Below are 18,701 nucleotides of genomic sequence, written 5' to 3'. Positions count from 1 at the left end.
CCTGCTCACTCCTGAGGTATCAGCAGGTAATTGGGTATCATGCAGTGATGAGCAACCTAGTTTGCTCAGAAGCTGCAAACTTTAATCTTTATCCATTCCTGGTACACAGAGTGGAGAGGGAGGAACAGATCAAAGGAGAACAGATCAAATTCAGCTGCCTTTGGACTCAGATTGCAGAAAAAAGGACTCATTCTTAAGCAAAACGGCTCAGGCTTCTAAGGTTCAGCATCTTGAGAGGACTCAAGTACAATACAATGCAGAGAAGTTGCCATCTCTCCAGTGCAGCCACCTGCAAGCCCGGTGCCGCTTCCCTTGGGTTTTAGGCTGCTCCTGCCACCCCGACTTTGCACCAGAGCCTTCTCCAATTTCACACCGTGGCATTTGAACACCTCGACCTCTGCAAATGCCTACATCCTCTTTCGGCTTATGGACCTCCTACCCCGGCCCCCTCCCCAGCGTCCCGCTTCCAACCCCACGACGCCCACGGCATTTCAGCAAAGGGGCTCACGAGTGCCCGTGCCGCTTCGTCCCACGGCACCAGCCCTGCCGCCGGCTCCGGTGAGGGCGAGGAGATGCTGGTCCACGCTTTGCAACCTGGAAGGTCCCACCTGGCTATCGGAGGTTGCCACCTCAGCCACGGAAAGCAGAGGTGGCAAGGTAGACGGATGGGCAGAGAGAGACAGAAAAGCGCCACGGGCAGCAGAACTACCTGTTTGACAGATTTCCCTGCCGATCAAAGCTAACTTTACTTAGAGGATTTGACATCTGATTAATTACGTCGCGCTGGCTCGCCTCAAAAGGTTGCGTTTCCGGCAGCCCTCGCCTTTCAACCTCGCAGCGTTTGGCGGCCCAGCCTGCTCCCCTGGTGCCAGCAGAGGAGGGGACGGTGGGAGGGTGGCTTTGCCAAACGTCCCGGCCCAGCCCTGGGAGGCAGGAGATAAGGAGGGCGAGGGACGGCCGGGGACAGAGCCCCTTTGTCTGCGGTGCCTTTTGTCACGGCTAGATAGGAGGCGGCTGCCTCGCGCTGACATTTCGGTGACCAAATTAAAATGCACCGCCGTAGAGACTAAATGTCATTAGCCTCATTAGAAGTGATCACATTAAAATAAACAAAAAAAAAAAAAAATTAAGTGGAAATTAGCCAACGCCATTAAATAAAATAAATAAAGGGGCAGATCCGGCAGGGACCATGCAGCCCATGCCAACGGCCATCACCTGGACCACCGAGCCGGGAAGGGGTACGGCAGGAGCAGCCAAGGTCTCCGTGGGCTCTGCTGCCACCCAGGAACATGCCAAGACAGGTCCGGCCACGACGTGGCCCCATATGTAGCTGCCTGTTTGGGATAAGTCTATGGGGTCCTTTGGGATTCGTTTCCAGACAGTTTCAGGATGCTCCGCACAGGCTGGCTTTAAGGACTTCAATGCCCGTGTCCCCTGGGGCTGGTGCTGCAGGCAGCGCTCTGCCAGGACCTCTGCCAGCAGCTGCACCGTGAAGGATGCGTCCCGTGTTGCGCTGCTCTAACAGGGACAGAGGTGGTTTTTTAGCAGAATCCAGGTTTCTCTCAGATGCTTCCCATTCGATTACTGGACACCACCGACCGCATTTCTCTTATGTGCTGCGACAGGACTGCCGCACAAGGTGGAAGGCTTGGCGAAAGAAGCGCTGGTTTGTCCTTGTAAAGAGAGGAATTTTTCCTCTAACCCCTCTTGCTATGCAAACGCCATTTCCTTTGGGGCGGGAGAAGTCATCAGAAGGCCCTTGCAAGATCTTGCTTATGACAGAGCAGATTTGAAAGCCCAGAGATCTCCTTCCCCCTCCTTCCCTTCTGTCAAAAATTATAATCATCATTTTCCAGCTTGCTGAACAATCAAAGTGTGGCCTATATTCGCTGGAGCTCCTTCCACACGCCACATGCATAGCAACAAGTCCAGGAAACAAAAGCCAGAAGTAAACAGTTGGGCAAGAGGAGGCGATGGGCTGGCAGGTGGACAGCAGAGGAAGGCTGCTCAGAGAGCAGGTTGTGGGGTGCTGGCAGCCTGGCTCCCCCCCAGTCTCACCAGTTCGGAGCTGCTCTGAGGGCCCAAAGCCCCACGTGAAGACCTCTTCTTCCATGCTCTGCAAGGAGCACGGGAAGAAATGTGCCTGGGCGATTTGGTTAGCAGAAATGGCAATGGTCCTGCTGTACCAGAAGGAAGCCCAAGCCCTCCTGCTGCAGGTTTAGCTGGTCCTCATGCGGCTGACGAGCCGCGAGGACCTCGCTATAAGGTGAGCCACGAAGGACAAAGCCACATCAAGCACAGGTAAGCCTAGCTGCCCCCCTGGGAAGCTTGTATCTTCTGCATAAAACCCCACTGATGCTCCAGCTCTGGTCAACACAACGGACCCCCCTCACCCTGTGATTTTGCTGTCCAGACAGTCTGAGCTGATGAGGTCCAGTCTCAGCATCTCATCCTGAAGCACGGAGCTCACAGGGAGGTTTGCCACTCTACCCCTTCCCCGTGGTTTGCAGCCCGCTTCAGTCTCCAGAGCTGTCAATCCAGCACTTTTCACTAGCGCTGAATTCACAGAAAAGTAAATCTAAAAATAACTCTTCTTTTTCCCCCTTCCTTGCCTCATCTCACACGTGTTCTGTGTGCACATGACTCTGCCGCACAGGCAACAGGGCCAACTTCTCCAAAACAGCTCCTCCCAAGGAGGCTGGTCTCAACACCGATGCACCGACGGGTCTCTGCAGCTAGCTGAACCTTGGTGCCCAAGGCTGACGTGTCTATCTGGGAAACTCAGCCCATGGAGACAGATCCAGGACGCGAGATCCGTGAGAGGCACCAAGTCCCCTTTCCAGAAATCCCCTGAAACCACCGTCACCGCTTGCTGCTACCATGCAACCGCTCCCTGCTTCAGGTGATCTTGAAGAACACCTCCTCTGCAAAACACTCTTCCCCGGCCCTGCCAGGAGAAGCTCACCACCTCCACGCAACTCAAACCAATGCCCCAAACCACCGCCTTTCACCACCCCACGCTCTCTGAGCCTAAGCCGGGACTAGAGGTAGAGCCCGCCAGCTCCAAGGTCCCGCTCGGCCAGACCCCACAACACCTGGGCTCGTGCTACCATCAGTTCACAAGGGCAATGCATCCCGTGCCATTCCTACCTCTCTAGACCTCGCAAGCCACCTTGCTCGGTCACCCTTAGAGGGTGACGATACAGTCCCAGAGCTTTTGAGAAGCAGGCAGGAAAGTGTTTCTTTCCTCTAAGCATGAAACGAAGAGGAGTTCCCTGGAAAAACCCACCCACTGAGCAGCAAGTGTCAAAGCCACCTCTGTATGTGCTGTTGCCGCATTGGTAATTATAAGTACCATGCCTTCATTAGGGAAAGGGAGAGATGACTGGGAGGCAAGGAGATTTGCAGCAGAGCTGTTATTATTTTTAAGTTTAAACAAAAAGGAGAAGTGTGACAGCTGAGATCATTCCCCATCCTGCACATGCCAGCAGCCGAGAGCATCTCGGAGGATGCTCAGGCCAGAAGGTAAGAAGGGACAGGGACCAGTGTCTGGCTTTGCCTAACTGGGGAGGGGGGAAAAGGATAGAGCTGCAAAGCCCAGGCTGACCACAGGGTCATGAAGGGTGTTACAGAAAAAAAAACCACAAGTTTTCCTCTGTCCCTGCCTGACTGCAGCAAAAGGATCCTCCTGGGTACCCTGCTCCCTCCACAAATGTGCCGGGGTTCTTCGCAGCACCCCGGCAGCCTCCTTCTACACTCCTCGCCCAGCAACTCTGGTTTCTACCCGAGCAGAGCACAAACTTCGAATTCCATATTCAAGTGTAAAATATGAACACGGCTGTTTATGCAGCTCAAAATTCACCATAACCAAATATTCAAGCCTTTGGGGAAGATTTTCAAAGGCACCAGTTAAGGCACCCAGCTCCCATCGGTTCCTTTGAAACGTTTCTCCTTTTTCAGTTTTTCACAGGGATTCGCACCAGCAAAAGCTCCTCCACCCAGCCATCTGCAACTAGTGAATGCACAAAGGAGACGCTGTCAAAGAGAAGCTGCTGGAAACGCAAAGCAAGGTTCACCACTTTGGGGCATCCTGGAAGGCAGCTGCTGGAGCCACCGGTCCAGAAACCTGCAGCCCCCGGAGCAAATTGTTCTGAAAACTTGTGCCGGGGGGCTTTGCACGGAGCAAAAGCTGCACGTGCCCGTTCTCCCATCACGCTCCCTCCCCACATCATTTGGAAATGAGAGCAAGTGCTGCTCCTCCCCAGCAGAAACAAAACGTCCTCTAAAAGGCCAATGCCAGCTTTCTCCCTCTCCCAGGAGCCAGGGGATGGGGGAATCGACCTCTGGCAGGGAAACTACAGCCCAAGCCTCAGGCAGAGGAAGACCAGGCAGTGTTTTTGGGCTGACACCCACCGGTGCAGGCTCCCCATCCTGCTGGGACCTCTTCCCCAGCATCTCTGACTGGTGGAGGATTGATGGCTGCAGTGCCTTATCCACTACTACCCCCAGCCTTTGAGAGAGCACAGAAAATCCCTTTAAGTCCCTCTCGCTCATATTGAAATGACACTAAAGCGGAACTAATGTGCTCCAGGTACTTATTCTTGGGCTTAGTCGCAGGAATCAGCAGCCCTCCGCCAGTCTGGCATCCCCCGCCATAAAGAGGTGATGGCAGCAGGAAAAGCATGCTCCCGTAGCAGGGGCTCCATACTAGGAAGGGATGGGAAGGTGTTTTTAACTCCTGCAATGTCTGTTTCTTAACTTTAGACTGCATTTAAAACCACCACCGATGCCATGCTGCCCAAGCGAGGATGAGGCAGGAGAGGCAAGGGATTGAACAGCCAGAGTCTCCGAGGGGACATAAAAAGCAGGTCCCTGGTGCAAGGAGTGATGGCAGAGCACTGGGGGACTCTCCAGGCTCTGCAAGCTTTATCTTGACCGCGATGCCCAGGACCAGTGAAAAACAGGATCGTCTGTCTCACCCCGCGCTGCCAGATTTCTGACCTCTGAAAGGAATGACAAGTCATTTCGCCAAGCCAGCAAAGGCAGCAATATAAATGTCTGAAGAAGCTGATGTGCATTGATTTTTGCCACCTGTAGAGCCACGATGTCATACCGTAACTGCAGATTAGCCAAATATACTCCCCCCTGCCCCAGATTCGTTCTCCAGTGTATCACAGCCCACCTCGGTACATCTCAAAACAACAGCACCCAAAATGCCCAGCAGTTCAAAGCATTTGCCAATAGCTTGACGATTAAATTACCCACGCCACCTCCCCACCCTGCAGCGTTGGGCTCATTAAAAATTCTCAGCATCCTTCCCATCAGAAAGAGCCCACCTCAGAGAGCAACTGATGTCCAGGAACCCGCCTCCCTCAAGGCACCAGATGACAACGGCATTAAGCCTTCGAAATTATTTTGGATGGAAACTTGTCTTACAGAGAAATAAAAAGCTGCAGAGTAAGACGCTATCTATGACCAGAGGGGTCAGGGTTTCATTATTGCATTAACCTTTCATGTCTTTAGATTCCACAAGAGTAAATTGGTAACGAGACGACATGAGCCCCAATGGGTAAAACGCATCTTTCCTAACAAAAGTAAGGGGGAGGGGGAAGAACAGAGGTGGGAGCAGGAGAAAGAGGAAAAAACTGGCAAATAAGCTATTACAGCTAATAATAACTTTGCAATGCTATTTTCTGCAGGAGCCTTCAAGTTGTGATGTTTCCCTTCACTCTAATTACACCTTCTAAAAGCAGGTTCCCTTCTCACTTTAACCACCCCGTGCGAAACTCCCGCAGGATTTGGATAAAAACGGAGAGGGAAAGAGTTCACACTTCACAAACAGCCTCTGCATATCCCAGGGGAGTGTCACCTGCATAAAACACATGGGATTACGCTTGCAAATAATAAACAGCCCCAAAAAAAACCACTCTGGGAAAGGTGCAGGCTCCAAGGGTCAGCAGGGACCACTCGACTTCCCTCTGCACCAGCTGCCACCCGGGGAGACTTGGCCAACATGACTTGCATTACAGCCCACGGCAGCGAAACCACAGCTGAAATCAGTGCTGCGGCCAGGCTGAGCAGGGAGGGAAAACATCCAACCTCTGCGAGCCGTGCAAAAATAAGAAGGTGAGGAAACGTTCCAATCCCGTGCTTCAAGGCAGAAAGCGGTTGGTATGGGGGCAGGAGGGCAAACTACCAAGCAGCCAGGCCAGTGCACTGGAATATTTCCCTTCCTCTAATGCAGGCAGCAGGTTTTGGCTTCATGGATTAACGGCTGAGCCCAGCTGGGCAAAGTCCTGGGCTGGTTTGGCTCGGGGGACGTTCAAAGCCAAAGCAGATATTACTGCTTAATAGAATAAGGAGGGAAAGCTACAACCGCGTAAGCGCGGATCAAGAAACCTCTCCCAAGTTACTGGGGGCTTACAAGCACAGGCCTTTTCCTCTCCCGGCACACAGAGATGTCAGAGCTAGCCCGGGCCTTGGGCCAAACAGCCACGTCCCGAGGAAGCTGCAGCAGGGCACCAGCAAACCGCAAATGCCTCGTGCCAGGTCTCTGAGAGCTCCTGCAGCTTAAGGGCACCTTGGTGACAGCCCATCAAGTGTCACACGTCCTCCCGTTCGACCTGCGCTGCTGCCTTGCATCCATTTCTTTGCAATTTCGACCCGGAGGAACCTCGTCTAGCAAGAGGGTGAAAGAGCCAACGCTCTACTCGGCACAGCGTTGGCGAGGCAAGCTGCCCCCGCGCCACGCCAGGCACGCCTGCCTTATCTTGCTCAAGATAATATTTCCAATAAAAAAAACCCCTTGATTTGGCAAAGTCGGGCAGCTCACGCGACCGCGTCACCCTTCTCGTGCTCACGTGCTAAACTACAGGCGCACCATTTTGGTTTAAGGCGTTGCTGAAGAGCTGGAGGCGTTGCTGTCAGGGGTCCTCCGCCAGCGCTCCTCAACCAGCCAACGCGCGCCCCAGGGGACGGCGCCGGCCCCCCCAGGGCTAACGCACATCACGTCCCCCTGCAATCCCACGGGGCATCAGTGGTACCCGGCCCCGTTCCGGGGGCTCTCCTATCCGCTGACTGCTCGGGCTGCAGCGCGGGATGCGGACGGTCCCACGGCACGAGCCTCCACAAGCAAGTTTTAGCCCGAGTCCCGTCGCGTTCATCACGGCTGTGGAAAGAGCTAGTTTCCAGCTGTGACACAACTAACCTCCCCCCTGCCAGCCTCATCCTCTTCCCACACATGCCAGCCCTGCACAGCAAAGCGCTGTAACTAAACCATGGAAAGCTGCTGAAATTATAGCCGTGCCTCTTCCCTGCCCTCCTGAGTCCGACATAATTCTCACTGACGGTCATGAAAAACACATGTTGGGTTAAGATCGGATCTCAGCCTCGACACCCAGTCCCCATCTGCTTGCACAGGGACCGTAATCTTTTCAGCTGCTAAAAGCGCACATCATTGCCAAAAAAATGCCGGCGACTTTGCCCCCCGGCGTGCAGCTCTGCTGTCCGCCCCCATCGCTCCCTCCCCACGGATGCAGTGCAGGGCTGCGCTCGCTGCCCCGCCACGACCCACCCTCCGAGCATCAGCACGGAGCCAGCGCCGGATCCAAACCTGACATCTCCCCCCTCATCCTCCCCCGGCAAACCGTGGGGACGAGGCCAACCCACGTTTTGGGAGCCACCTGCTCGGCTCGTGGAGGTTGCAGCACCTTCGCCACAGCCCGACGCGGTCCCCCGCCTCCGAGTGCCCGGATCGGGGGGTTCGTTTTCACTTTGCAAAAGGGAGCGAGGGGCAGGCACCCGAGTTTGCCTGGCAGGAATCAGGGAAGCAGGGATGAGGGGGAGCACGGGGAATAGCGTGGCAGCTCGGGAGGGAGGAGGCGCACAGGAGGTGCCCAACTTTGAAGGGGAAAAAGCTCCGTGACCCCATCATTTACAGCCAGAGGTTGCCCGAGGGGACGGACTCTGACCAGCCCGGGGGCTGCCGTCAATCCCAGCCACCAGCGCCGCTCGGGTGGGTGCCCGGGGGGGGTCCAGCCCTACCGCGGGGGACAGGCACGGCTGTTTGAACCCCACTCGCCGGGAGCGCTTGGCAATTCCCTGCTGCAGAGCAACTCCCTGCCTGCCTGCATGCGTGCGTTCGTGCGCAATGTGCATGAAGTCCGGGTCCCCCGCACGCGCACACACCGCTCGGCTTTCCCACCCTGCGAGCCGATACCCTCCCGTCACCTGGAGAAAAAGCTTTTTCCGCTACCTGGGATGAAGAGCAGGGCAGTTGTGGCCGTGAAGACGATCCAGCAGGCAGGATGGTACATCTTGGAGCTGCGGTAGACTAGCGGCTGATTTGCTTGCTGCTTGCTGCTGCCGCCGCTGCTTTCGTCTGCGTTGAATTCTGAGCAGGTTTAAATCCAATGTTTGCAGAGGGAGGGAGACTGAGTTAGCGAGCTAGAGAGAGAGAGAGAGAGAGAGAGAGAGAGGAGCAGGCAGTCAGTGTCTCTGATTTTTTTCCTTGCACACGCACGCACACACACACGCACACAACTAGCAGAAGGAGCACCAGGCTCAGTGCGTGCACCGGGGAAAGCAAGACCTCCTACCAGGCACCCATTGGTTCGAGATGCTGACTGACACACGCACACTTGCTCTTCTGCGGGTCTCACTCTGCAACCAGGGAGTTAAATGCAGGCATCGACCTCCTGAGCATCCCTCCCAGCACCGGCTGGCAGTGCTACCCGGGATGGAGGGAGCAGCCCGGCACAGGGACGGACACTGTCCCACCGACTCCTCGTGCACCACCCTGGGCTTCAGCCCCTTGGCTCACCCCTGCCCCTCTGCGGGCTTCTCCTCCCCTCCCCGGGAAGCCGGTGGCAGCTCTGCCTACTGCCAAGAGAGGCGAAGCAGCGAGCGATCCAAGCTTTTTAGCATGAGTGGGTGTTTTTCGCACAAAATCTCTGAAACCGAGAAGCATCTTCTCTGTGCATCCCAACCAGAGCCTTATTTTTTCCCTTCAGCGGGCTCACAGAGCCCCAAAAGGACGCCAAGCCCAGAGTACCTGTTCCTGCAGACCCCCTACCCAATACCATCCTCTACCCACTGACGCCAAGGAGTGTTTCCTCAGGCTCTCTAATGCAATCCTCTCCTTCCAGGCTGCTACGGTTTCCCCCTGATCCCTGCTTTCCCCTATATCCCCCTTGGCCCGTTCCCACACCCTTGCCAAACCCTGAGCATCCCCGGCGCAGGGCATCGGACCCGGCTTTCCGCCTCTCTGCCGGCTGCCCCTGCCACGTCCCCCCTCCCAAAGCCACCCCTACATCAAAGCATTTGCCAGCTAGGGCTTGAGTTTGCTGCATTGCCAAAAAAAAAAGGTTGCAAAGGTAAGTTTCAAAAAGAAATAAGCACTTATTTTTGACATTTTCCAAACAAAATGTTTCTTATTTCGCCTTCATTGCAGCTTTGTTAAAAAGAAATTGTAAGCATTTTTTAATGCTTAAAGACAAACTAAAATGCTTAGTTTTGCTCAAAACGATCTCTTTCCCCACTGACTCATGGCTAAAGGTCTCTTTTTGTGTTCCAGGCCAGCCCAAGTGTACTTTTAGGCCAATACTTTCGACTTCCAGCTATCAACCCACCACAGCTTTTTGGCACCAGTGGTCATAAACTCCTCCACCCCCCCTCCCATCACCCGTCCCAGGGTTTCACCCTGCTCCTCGCTTTAAGTCTCTGTGCTCATCTGCCTGGGCATCCTCTCACCATCCCTGGTCCCCCAGGACACGTCAGTTCCCTGGACTATTCTCCCTCAAGACCCCTTTTCGCATTAAACTCATCACCTCCGGGAGTTTCTGGAAGAGAAACTCTCCACATCGGGCATGCACGATTCCTGGAAGGATGATGCATCCACGAACACCCGGCTGCAAACATTCATTCCCCCAGGTTGCTACAGAGCCAGAGTTGGAGCCCTCCAGCTCCTCTCTGCCACCAAACACCTTGCATCCAAACCCGTACACAGAACCCCAATAATTTCCTTCCCTGCTGTCTTTCTTCCCCAGGTTTCTCCCACCCACTTGTTGCAGCTCGACACAGACTAATCACAGAGACGGCAACCGCATCCTCCTCCAGGCACACACCTCTTATCTCACATTATTTTCATACAAAGCAGCACCAGGAGGAGCAGAAACGGCGCTTTCGGTGCGCAAAGCTGTATCCTTCGTTCTCTCGAAGGGGTACCCTCACCCAGCGAGGGATGGGAGCTGAGCATGCACCACCAGGACAAACTTTCTCTGGCTTTTAGCCGCTAATCTCTATTCATTTTCTATTCCGCATGAATAAATCACAAGTTTTTTAAAGCTTTTAACTCAGCCATATTCCCACATTATCTGCTGATGGCATCCCATCTCCCGCATCTTTAGGAACACGCCGAAGAAAACGTGCCCAGGGACTTTTTTCTTTTAATAGGAGTAAAGTTACGTTGTTCGCAATAACCTTGACCTCTGAAAGAGCTAAATCATCACACTGAGTAAAAAACAAGCCTAGTGTCTCACTCAGCTTGAAATGAGGATGGCGATATTTCTGTCCTGAATTTCCCTTTAACTGACACCCAAACAGCCAACTTCACGCAAATTTATCCTTTGCTTCACAAGTGTTTTGGGAAACCAGCTGCAAGGAGGCATTTGGGATTTCCCAGGGCTGCAAGGCACGTGCCCGCGTCCTACGTGGACAGCCCAGGACAGGGACATCTGTCCCCGGAGGGGACCGTGCTGCTTCGGGATGCAGCTCCCAGCCAGTGAGCTGAACCCTCTGGCTGCAGTTCACTCTCCAAAACCCACCCAGTGAGCTCTGAATCCGCCCAAGGCAAAGAGAAATATTGTTATCCTCAAGGAACTAAAGGAAATGAACAAAGAAATCATTTCTAATTAACAGAAATGTTTGATGGGCTCAGAACAAACATGTTGCTCTGCTTTCAAAATCTGAGTTGAAAAGCTATATTTGGGCAAATTTCAAAACAACACATTCTTACTTTTTTTCCTCCCACCACAGTTCTCCTGTATGCCTTTTTTTTTTTTTTTTTTCCACCTGGCAATGACTATGAACCAAATCCAGCACACGCTTAGCCGCTTTCCTTGCATCTATTTTGGCCAATTAGGCTGGCACCTGAATTGCCGAGCGCAGTTCTAAGAGTGACCTTGGACCAGACCTTTAGTGCATCGACGCCTTTGCTGTCCCACCTGCAAAATGGGAACAAATGTGCTTGGTCGGACAAACAAATCTATCACTGCTCACTAGCTCTCCCAGACTGAACAGGGCACGGGCCTGTTTCATTTGTTTGATTTCCAAGACGCACAAAAAAAAAAAAAAAAAAAAAAAAAAAAAGTATAAATATGTATTTAGCTGGTGGAGCTTTTCTGGGCTATTTGGGGTTGTTTGTTTTTTGATATCAAGCAGAGAATCTAAAATGCATATTTAAATTTGACAGGCAGCACCCGATCTGTGAGGAGACATTATGGTCTGCTGGGCACATTTAAACATTATTTTAGCGTGTATTTTCAGAGTTTTTTTTCCCCAAGCTGCCTCAATGCATATTCACATCTGGGACCAGTCTAGTCTCTGCGGCAAATAACGCATGAGTTTTCAATAACGCAGATTGCCTCACCCTCTCCTTGCACGGTCAGGGACAGGAGGGGTGCGGAGTGTTATAAACGCTCGTGACAAATTGGAGGAGCCAATTTGTATTGGATAAAAAAAATCGAATTTATTAGCAAGCGATAAGACGGAGCGTCCCAAAAGCGGGAGCGCAGGGTGCGAGGCAGCAGAACGGCCCTGCCTTCGTTCCCAGACGCTCCACCACCACATCCAGCCGCGCATCCCCAAGGACCCAGGCATCAAAGCAGCTTCCACCAGGTTGATCCCTGCCGCAGAACGCGACCCAGATCCCTCGACGGAGCAAGCCAAAGCCGAGCCCTGCACGATGGGAGGATCGCACGAGTCCGCCGTCATCCGCCCGCTCTCCATCCCAACCCCAGCCTCGCCGCCCCAGCTACCCGCAGCGTTTGCACCGGTCTCCACGGATCGCCCCTTCCCAGCCCCAAGCCGAGGTAATTTCCAGCTCCTCCGCACCCTTTCGCGGGGCTGCTTCTTTTCAAAGCCCCCCCCCAAGCGCTCCCTTACTGGGTTTCTGCTGCCCTCGGGGGTGTGAGCTGCTGGGGGAGCGATGCGGGAGCGCTGCGAGGAAGGGATGCAGAAGGCTCAGGGGAAATAGAAAGCATCCAAAAAGCGGCATGCCTGTGGGCTTCACCTCCCCTGCCAGCAATGCCCGGCACAGCTCCCTCCTCCGCCCCCTCCCTCCTTCCTGTCCCCTCCGGCCCCCCCTCCTCTCCCTGTGTGTGTTTGTGTCTCTGCCTGAATGAAAGGCTACCCTTTTCTCCTTGACATCTTGTTAGAATGTGAATACAACATCTATTGATTTGCATTTCATGCAAGGAAAGAGGGAAAAAAAAAAAAAAGTAGCTTTTTTTTTTTCCCTTTAAAAAAAAAAAAAGAAAAAGAAAAAAGAAAAGCCTCTCTGAACTCTGAGCTACTACAGGAATAAACAGAAGATGCAGGCAAAAGCAGCCTGAGCTGCCTGCCCCCAGCACCCCGGCAGGGCTCTGCACCCCCAGCTTTGCCCGTTCAGCTCAGACCTGCTATTCAAGCATCGGTCACTCCCGACTCCTGCGCAGGCCACGGAGAGCACAAGGACCTGCCTGGCCATCTTGTAGACCATAGGAACTTCACCAATCATCCCCAGGTACCTGTACATCGTCAGGCAGATCTATCACCCTCCGCAAGTACTTCTTCATCCCTACAGCCGCTGCCAAGGGCAAACACGGCCAGTTACCCGCAGCTGGGCGAGCAGCTCGCGCCCCAGCTCCGTGGTGAAGGCGAAGGAGAGCAATTAAGCTGGTCAAGGCGACTAAATTAGCAGCAAAAGCAAAGGGAGAAGCAGGCTGGTGCTCGGGAGGAGACGCAGCAAGCAGCACTGCTCATCTCTTGACGCTCCTGAGGTTTGCATTAACCTGTAGGCATGCTCCTTCCATGCAGGTCCCCAGCCACGGTGACACGGACACCAACCGTCCTGCTAGACCTGCCCGGGGGAGAGCATCCCGCTCCTCAAAACCAGAGCAAGCAAACCCAGCAAGCGGGGACGCTCCGGGGAGAGAAACCCCACGCCACAGCACCAGGAGAGAGGTACCGGCACGAGTGGGTGATGGCGAACGGCTCTCCCTCACCTACCGCAGCGGGGTGCTGGGTGGATTAATTAGCATTTGTAAAGCACTTTTTGAAGATAAAGGCGGCCGCAGGAGAGCTCAGAACCGGGAGCGAGATGGAGTGGGGATTGGGGAACCCAGTTACGGCAGGGTTTCTTATCTGGTGTGCAAGCTGCAGCCCTGGCTGGGCGAACGCCAAGCAGGTTCAGATGAAAGGTAGAATGGGAAAATTTCCGCAGCGTGAAAAAAAAAGAAGAATCAAGCACGTGCTGCTTGGGAAAAATGAGCAAGAGAGAGATGAAAAGATGGGATCTAAGTCTCTAAAAGCTGGAGAGACCTGCTATTGATTCTGGCTTGGGAAGAAGAGGCCTGAACAAGAGCTGGTGTGTTGCTAAGTGCACTTATCTCCTCTTGTTATATGGCAGAACGGGGCCAGATGGACAGGGTACTAATTCCCGTCAAGAATCATTACCAGCCGCGTGCTGGATGAGGTACCTCCAAAGACGTGCTATGAGCAGCGGTGAACACGGCAGCACCGTGAGGCCAGGAACCCCACAACGTCCCTGGGCAACCTTTTCCAACACTTGACCACTCTCACCGTAAAAAAAAAAAAGCTTTTTCCTATGTTTAAAGAGAATTTCTTGTACTTGAATTTGTGCCCGTTGCCTCTTGCCCTCTCTGGGAACCCCTGAGAAGAGCCTGGCCCCCGTGCATGCATGCTCCCGTCCACCCCCCCAAACACCCAGCCTCCAGAGCACCCCAGCTCCTGGGGGAAATCCTTGTGGAAGGAGGATGGTGGGAAAAGCCAGCAAGGGAGTTTGCTCCCCTCCTCAGCCGTCAGGAGGTTGGGCCCGCTCCAGAGAGCGATGAAACGCAAGATACCCTCACGCAAATCTTTGATCATAGTAATTATCCATTGTCGCCGTGTACAAAACATTATCTCCACGCAGACATCAAGCTCTTTCCGTACCACCCGCCATCTCCACACACCCCATCGCTCCCGGCTCCCCCATCCCGTCAGCTCTGAACACACACTTGCCAGCACCAGGGCAGGATTCTCTTCTCCCATTGACGGGTCAAGAAAGTAGACTTTTGTTTACCTAGCTTTGATCAAAATGACTGAACATCAGGGAAAGAGCAGGAGAAAAGAAAAGAAAACAGGGCAGAAACGATGCATCCTGATCCATAAGCAAGAGATGGTTCAAGGATAATTCAGGCATTGCTCACTGGCTGTGTGCTTCAGGGGGTTGGGTTTTCTTGTTTTCTCTCTCTTTTTTTTTTTTTTTTTTTTTAAAGAACGAGAGAGAAAGAAAACATTTTTTCTAAGCTTTGCTCCCTTTCATTTTTCTCCGAGTTCAATGGCTTTCCTCGTCAAGCCTCTGTAGCTCAGGTAAGAACAGAGGGCTCCAGATTAAAGAGAAACACGGCAACAAGCAGAAAGCCATCAAGATAACAGAGAGGACAAAGTCAGGAAAGACAAAGGAGAGAAGTCTGCTTTCTGCAAGATTCCCACTTTTGGCTTTTATGTAGCTTACTCCAGAAATGGGGACCAAGCTGCACATTTCAGACTCTGATCCCAACTCTCTCGGCTTGGACGTGGGGATACAGGGCAACGAACTGCATCAGGAGCCCTCGTCTCAGCAGCAGGGCTCAGCGTGTCCAGGGCTCTCACAGACATCTAATATACCCTGGATTTTTATAGATCTCTAGGTGGGTGGACAGACAGACAGCACGCTAGACTGACAGCTCTAAATACCTCTCTGCACGAGCGTGGGTAGTAACCAAGCGTAGTGCCTCCTGCCAGAGCATCTCACGTGCCAGCGAAAAACCCAGCCGTGCAGCTCACCCCAGCCCTCGCTCCTCTACCAAGGCACCCAGCGAGACATGGTTTTGGGAAGAGGACTTGGTTTCATCACTCCCAATCCCAACAAGAGCCCACCAGCCGCTACCTGCGGCATCACCCACCATGGCAAGGTTCCTGCAGCCGTCACGAGATGCAGAGCTGCCTCTCCTTGCTAGGCTGCCAGGTGTCCAAGCCCAACACTTCTCCTTGGGACCAAAACCAACCTGCAAGTTGGGAGGGGATTTGCCCGGAACCATCGCCCCCATTGCAAAGCCAGGCATCCCGCAGACCGAGGGCTTGGCAGGGTCCACATCTCCTTTCCAAATGACTCCGGCAATGACATACGCCCAGGGTCCCGTCGGGCTCTGCTAGGAAACCTTCCCTGCTGTCTTGTTTATTGATCTATTCTTAGCTCAACTTTGACTCGTTGCAGAAACAGCGAGGAGCCTTTCATCCTGTGACCCCGAAGCACCTTAAAGAATATGAGCTGAGCCTCATGGAGAGGAAATATTGTCCTCTCTGTTAGACGGAGGGGTCAACCAACGTATGAGGCCAGGAAGGCAGGCAGCAGGCAGGCAAGCAGAGCAGGGAACAGCAAATATGGAGGAGAGGCTTTAGCTGTGCACAAGGTGAAAGGCAGCCCACGGACAGCACGGGCAAGATGAATGCACGAGGTGCATCAGAAATTGGATGAACCGGAGGGCTCAAAGGGCTGAGGGCAGCGGCACGAAGTCCGGCCGGAGACCCACCACTTGTGCTGCAGCCCAGGGTTTGAGAGAGGTGGTCCTTCCCCTCAACCAGGAACCTCCTCCTGGAGCATTCTGGTGGTCTGTCTGCTCCAGACAGCACCCATGAACCCACTGCCTTCTGCTTAAGGCACAGGGAGGTGGGATATATGTGATCGAGACCCCATTTTCAACCAGGAGCCGCAGAGGGGAGGCTGGGTGATCCCTTACTCTGTGCAAATAGCCCCATCCTTGGGATGCTCCCAGGGCAAGGGACCTCCCGGAGGTTGCAAAGAAGCTGCCAAACCACCGTGTTCTCACTCTGCTCCCGGATGAAAACCACTTTGTTTCCTTTTTTTATTTTTTTTTAATCACGTTGAAATGGTGATCGCCCAGTTGCAGGGGCAGCCCTGCCCCAGGAGCATGACGAGGACATCTCCATTAAAGATGGGAGATGCTCATTGCCGCGTCGCTCCCCTAACTCGGGGAGGGAGAGCAGGTGCCGTGAGAGGGGGCACCGCATCCTCGCACAGCACAGAAAGGATTTTCCATATGCTGCCTGATCAGTTATACGTTTCTTAAAATGCTATTGCACAGATATTTCAGAGGCATCATGTAGTACCATCTGTTATGTTATATATTGCACCGAGCCCGGCCAATTTTGAGATACTGTAATTTTATCTCCTCCATTTCATATGCGGCACAGGCATTTTGCAAGGCGAGTTGATGGGGAACGGGAATTTGCAGAGGGATGGAGCGCAGGTAAACCAAAAGGCAAGGCCCAAAAATGAGCGGCAATGGCAGCTCCCGCCCATCCCAGCCACCGGAGAGGAGTTTTGGGGCTGCACCCGCAACATTTTCGGTCAACCACCTCGCAGCAACGCCCGCATTGCCCAGGGCAGCGCGTGCCCCTCTCCATCTCTCCCGCTGCATCGCTGCCTCCGACAGCAACGCCGCGGGGTGGAGAGACGCCTCCGGCATCTCACAGATGTCCTTTTCCCTGCTTCCCCCGGCTCTTCCAGGCGGCACCGCCGTCGCCCCGTTCCCTATCGCGCCGACGAGCCGCGGCGCAGCACATCACGCCATGCAAACCCAACGTCCTCTCGGCAAGGGACGCTGCAGGAGGGCAGCTCCACGCCAGGGTTATCCCCTCCGTTATTAGCTTTTTTCCAGGGAGCAGCGGCAGCAAGAGGAGCTGCCAGCGGAGCCAATTATTCTGCACCTCGGCCCCATTCGAGAGCCCATCAGCAAAAACCATCTCTGCCTTGCAGGGTGAGCAGTGACAGGCCCTGACAAGCATCATTAAGGTGAAACCCTCCACCCAAGTTATCCGCATGGGTAACTCCATGCTGTAAGAGCCGGGGAAAGACTGGAGGCCAAAAAAAAACCCCTGAAGTTATTGCAAAAAATTAACTGAAGCAGGCGCGCAGGGCAGAGAGGGGGAAGCCCTGTCCCCTAAGATAAAAAGGTGCAAACTTTTGATTATTAAAGTGAGTGCTCCCAACTCATCAGCCGGACACCGACTCCGCTTTTATCAACTCTGTCACAAGTGCCAGCAAAGTTTGGTGGCACTCCACTCAATTTATTCTGATTTCATTAGGAAAAGAGACATTTAAAGAGCGGAAACTTTCAGATTTCCTGTGTTTTGCTGGCTCCCTCCTCTGGCACTTGGAAATATTTTTATTTTGTAATGGGTTTGGCCATGAAGTAAACGGAAATACGTCCGGCGTTCTCCTTGGACCTGCTCTTCAAGACAAGCAAGCCTTGCTCTGACTCATGCGCTGTCAGAGAATCTGCTTTTAAAAGTTTTTTTGGTTTGTTTTTTTTTTTTACATTCTTGCTACAATAATTAAAAGGAAAAGGAGAATTCACCAAAAATATTACCCTCGCTACTGTCTAATATTAAAAAACTAGTTAAATACACTTTAAGAAAAGCAATGGCAGGCAGAGTTAGCAGCACCTGAGCACATCCACAGCACATTGCTTACAATGACCGGAGAGGAAAATGCCAGAACCTCACAGCTAACTCCTTGGGTGTTTCCTACCCAGAAAGAGTTTCTCCCTGACCACCATTAAGAAGACATCACCTGAAGTCTGGAAGCCCCGGGGCTTATTTTTCCCCAAAAGCAGAGGCACCCCGCAGGGCCATGGCAAGCACAAGAGGCTGCGGTGCCGCTTCCCATGCCTCCTGCGCAGCCTGTGGCCACGCAGCAAACAGAGGAGTTTGCAGACGGGTTAGATTTTGTGACTTTTTTTGGTTTTAAATAAAGATATGACCATCTCCTGCGGAGGTCTGGCACCGCCTTCACACAGGTTTTGGTGCCAGGCATAGATTTCTGCTTTCAGTTGCATTTATTTTTTTTTTTTCTTAGTTCATTAGTAAGCATTAATACCTCAGGTTTGTGTGCATCTAATATTCTTCCCAGCACTTCAGTTTTTCCTTTGAAAGGGATATTTCAAGGGCTTTTTAAACATTATTTCGTTATTGTTCACGAAACACTTCTGATGGAAAACAGCATTTCCATTCTGTTTTAAAACTTGTAAACAACCTTTCCCCCTTATAAAGAAACAAAGTATGTTTATCCATCCACCAAGCACTAGCAAGCAGAGAGCTACAGGGAGCCTGTTAACTCCGGGAGCTCAGGGTGGTAGGTGTTCAAAAATAATAAATAGTAATGCTCGCTCCTCCATCTTTCCTCTAAAGTTTCAAGGACTCTTGACGCCACCACCCAACTCAGGCATGCAAAAAGAGCCAGACAGCCTCACAACACTGTGCTGTCAAGCCTGCCAGTTCTCTTTGCAGTCAGAGAAGCCAAAAGACCTGGGACCCGGCTCGCCTCACCCCAGCCTTTCCTGCTTACACCAGAAAAAGCTGCTCAGGTCAACCAGCAC

The 18,701-nt window shown here is 53.1% G+C and overlaps 1 protein-coding gene across 2 annotated transcripts in view; it reads right to left on the bottom strand.

Annotated features, from left to right (window-relative positions):
- Window positions 1-8,722, bottom strand: part of OPCML (opioid binding protein/cell adhesion molecule like) — a 315,386-nt gene extending 306,664 nt beyond the window's left edge. Inside the window, exons 1-2 of one of the 2 annotated variants that reach the window (XM_030021749.2) lie at window positions 8,598-8,722; window positions 8,255-8,445 (exon numbers count right to left, since the gene is read on the bottom strand). In XM_030021749.2, coding sequence (XP_029877609.1) covers window positions 8,255-8,315 — 61 coding nt within the window. In that variant the 5' untranslated portion in view covers window positions 8,316-8,445; window positions 8,598-8,722. Of the gene's footprint in view, window positions 1-8,254; window positions 8,544-8,597 lie in introns of those variants that run through there. The other variant, XM_030021748.2, reaches the window with a different exon arrangement.
- Window positions 8,723-18,701: the final 9,979 nt, after the last annotated feature.

This window comes from Aquila chrysaetos, chromosome 8 (genome assembly GCF_900496995.4).
Source record: "Aquila chrysaetos chrysaetos chromosome 8, bAquChr1.4, whole genome shotgun sequence".
NCBI lineage: Eukaryota > Metazoa > Chordata > Aves > Accipitriformes > Accipitridae > Aquila > Aquila chrysaetos.
This window is presented reverse-complemented; position numbering and strand designations above follow the sequence as displayed.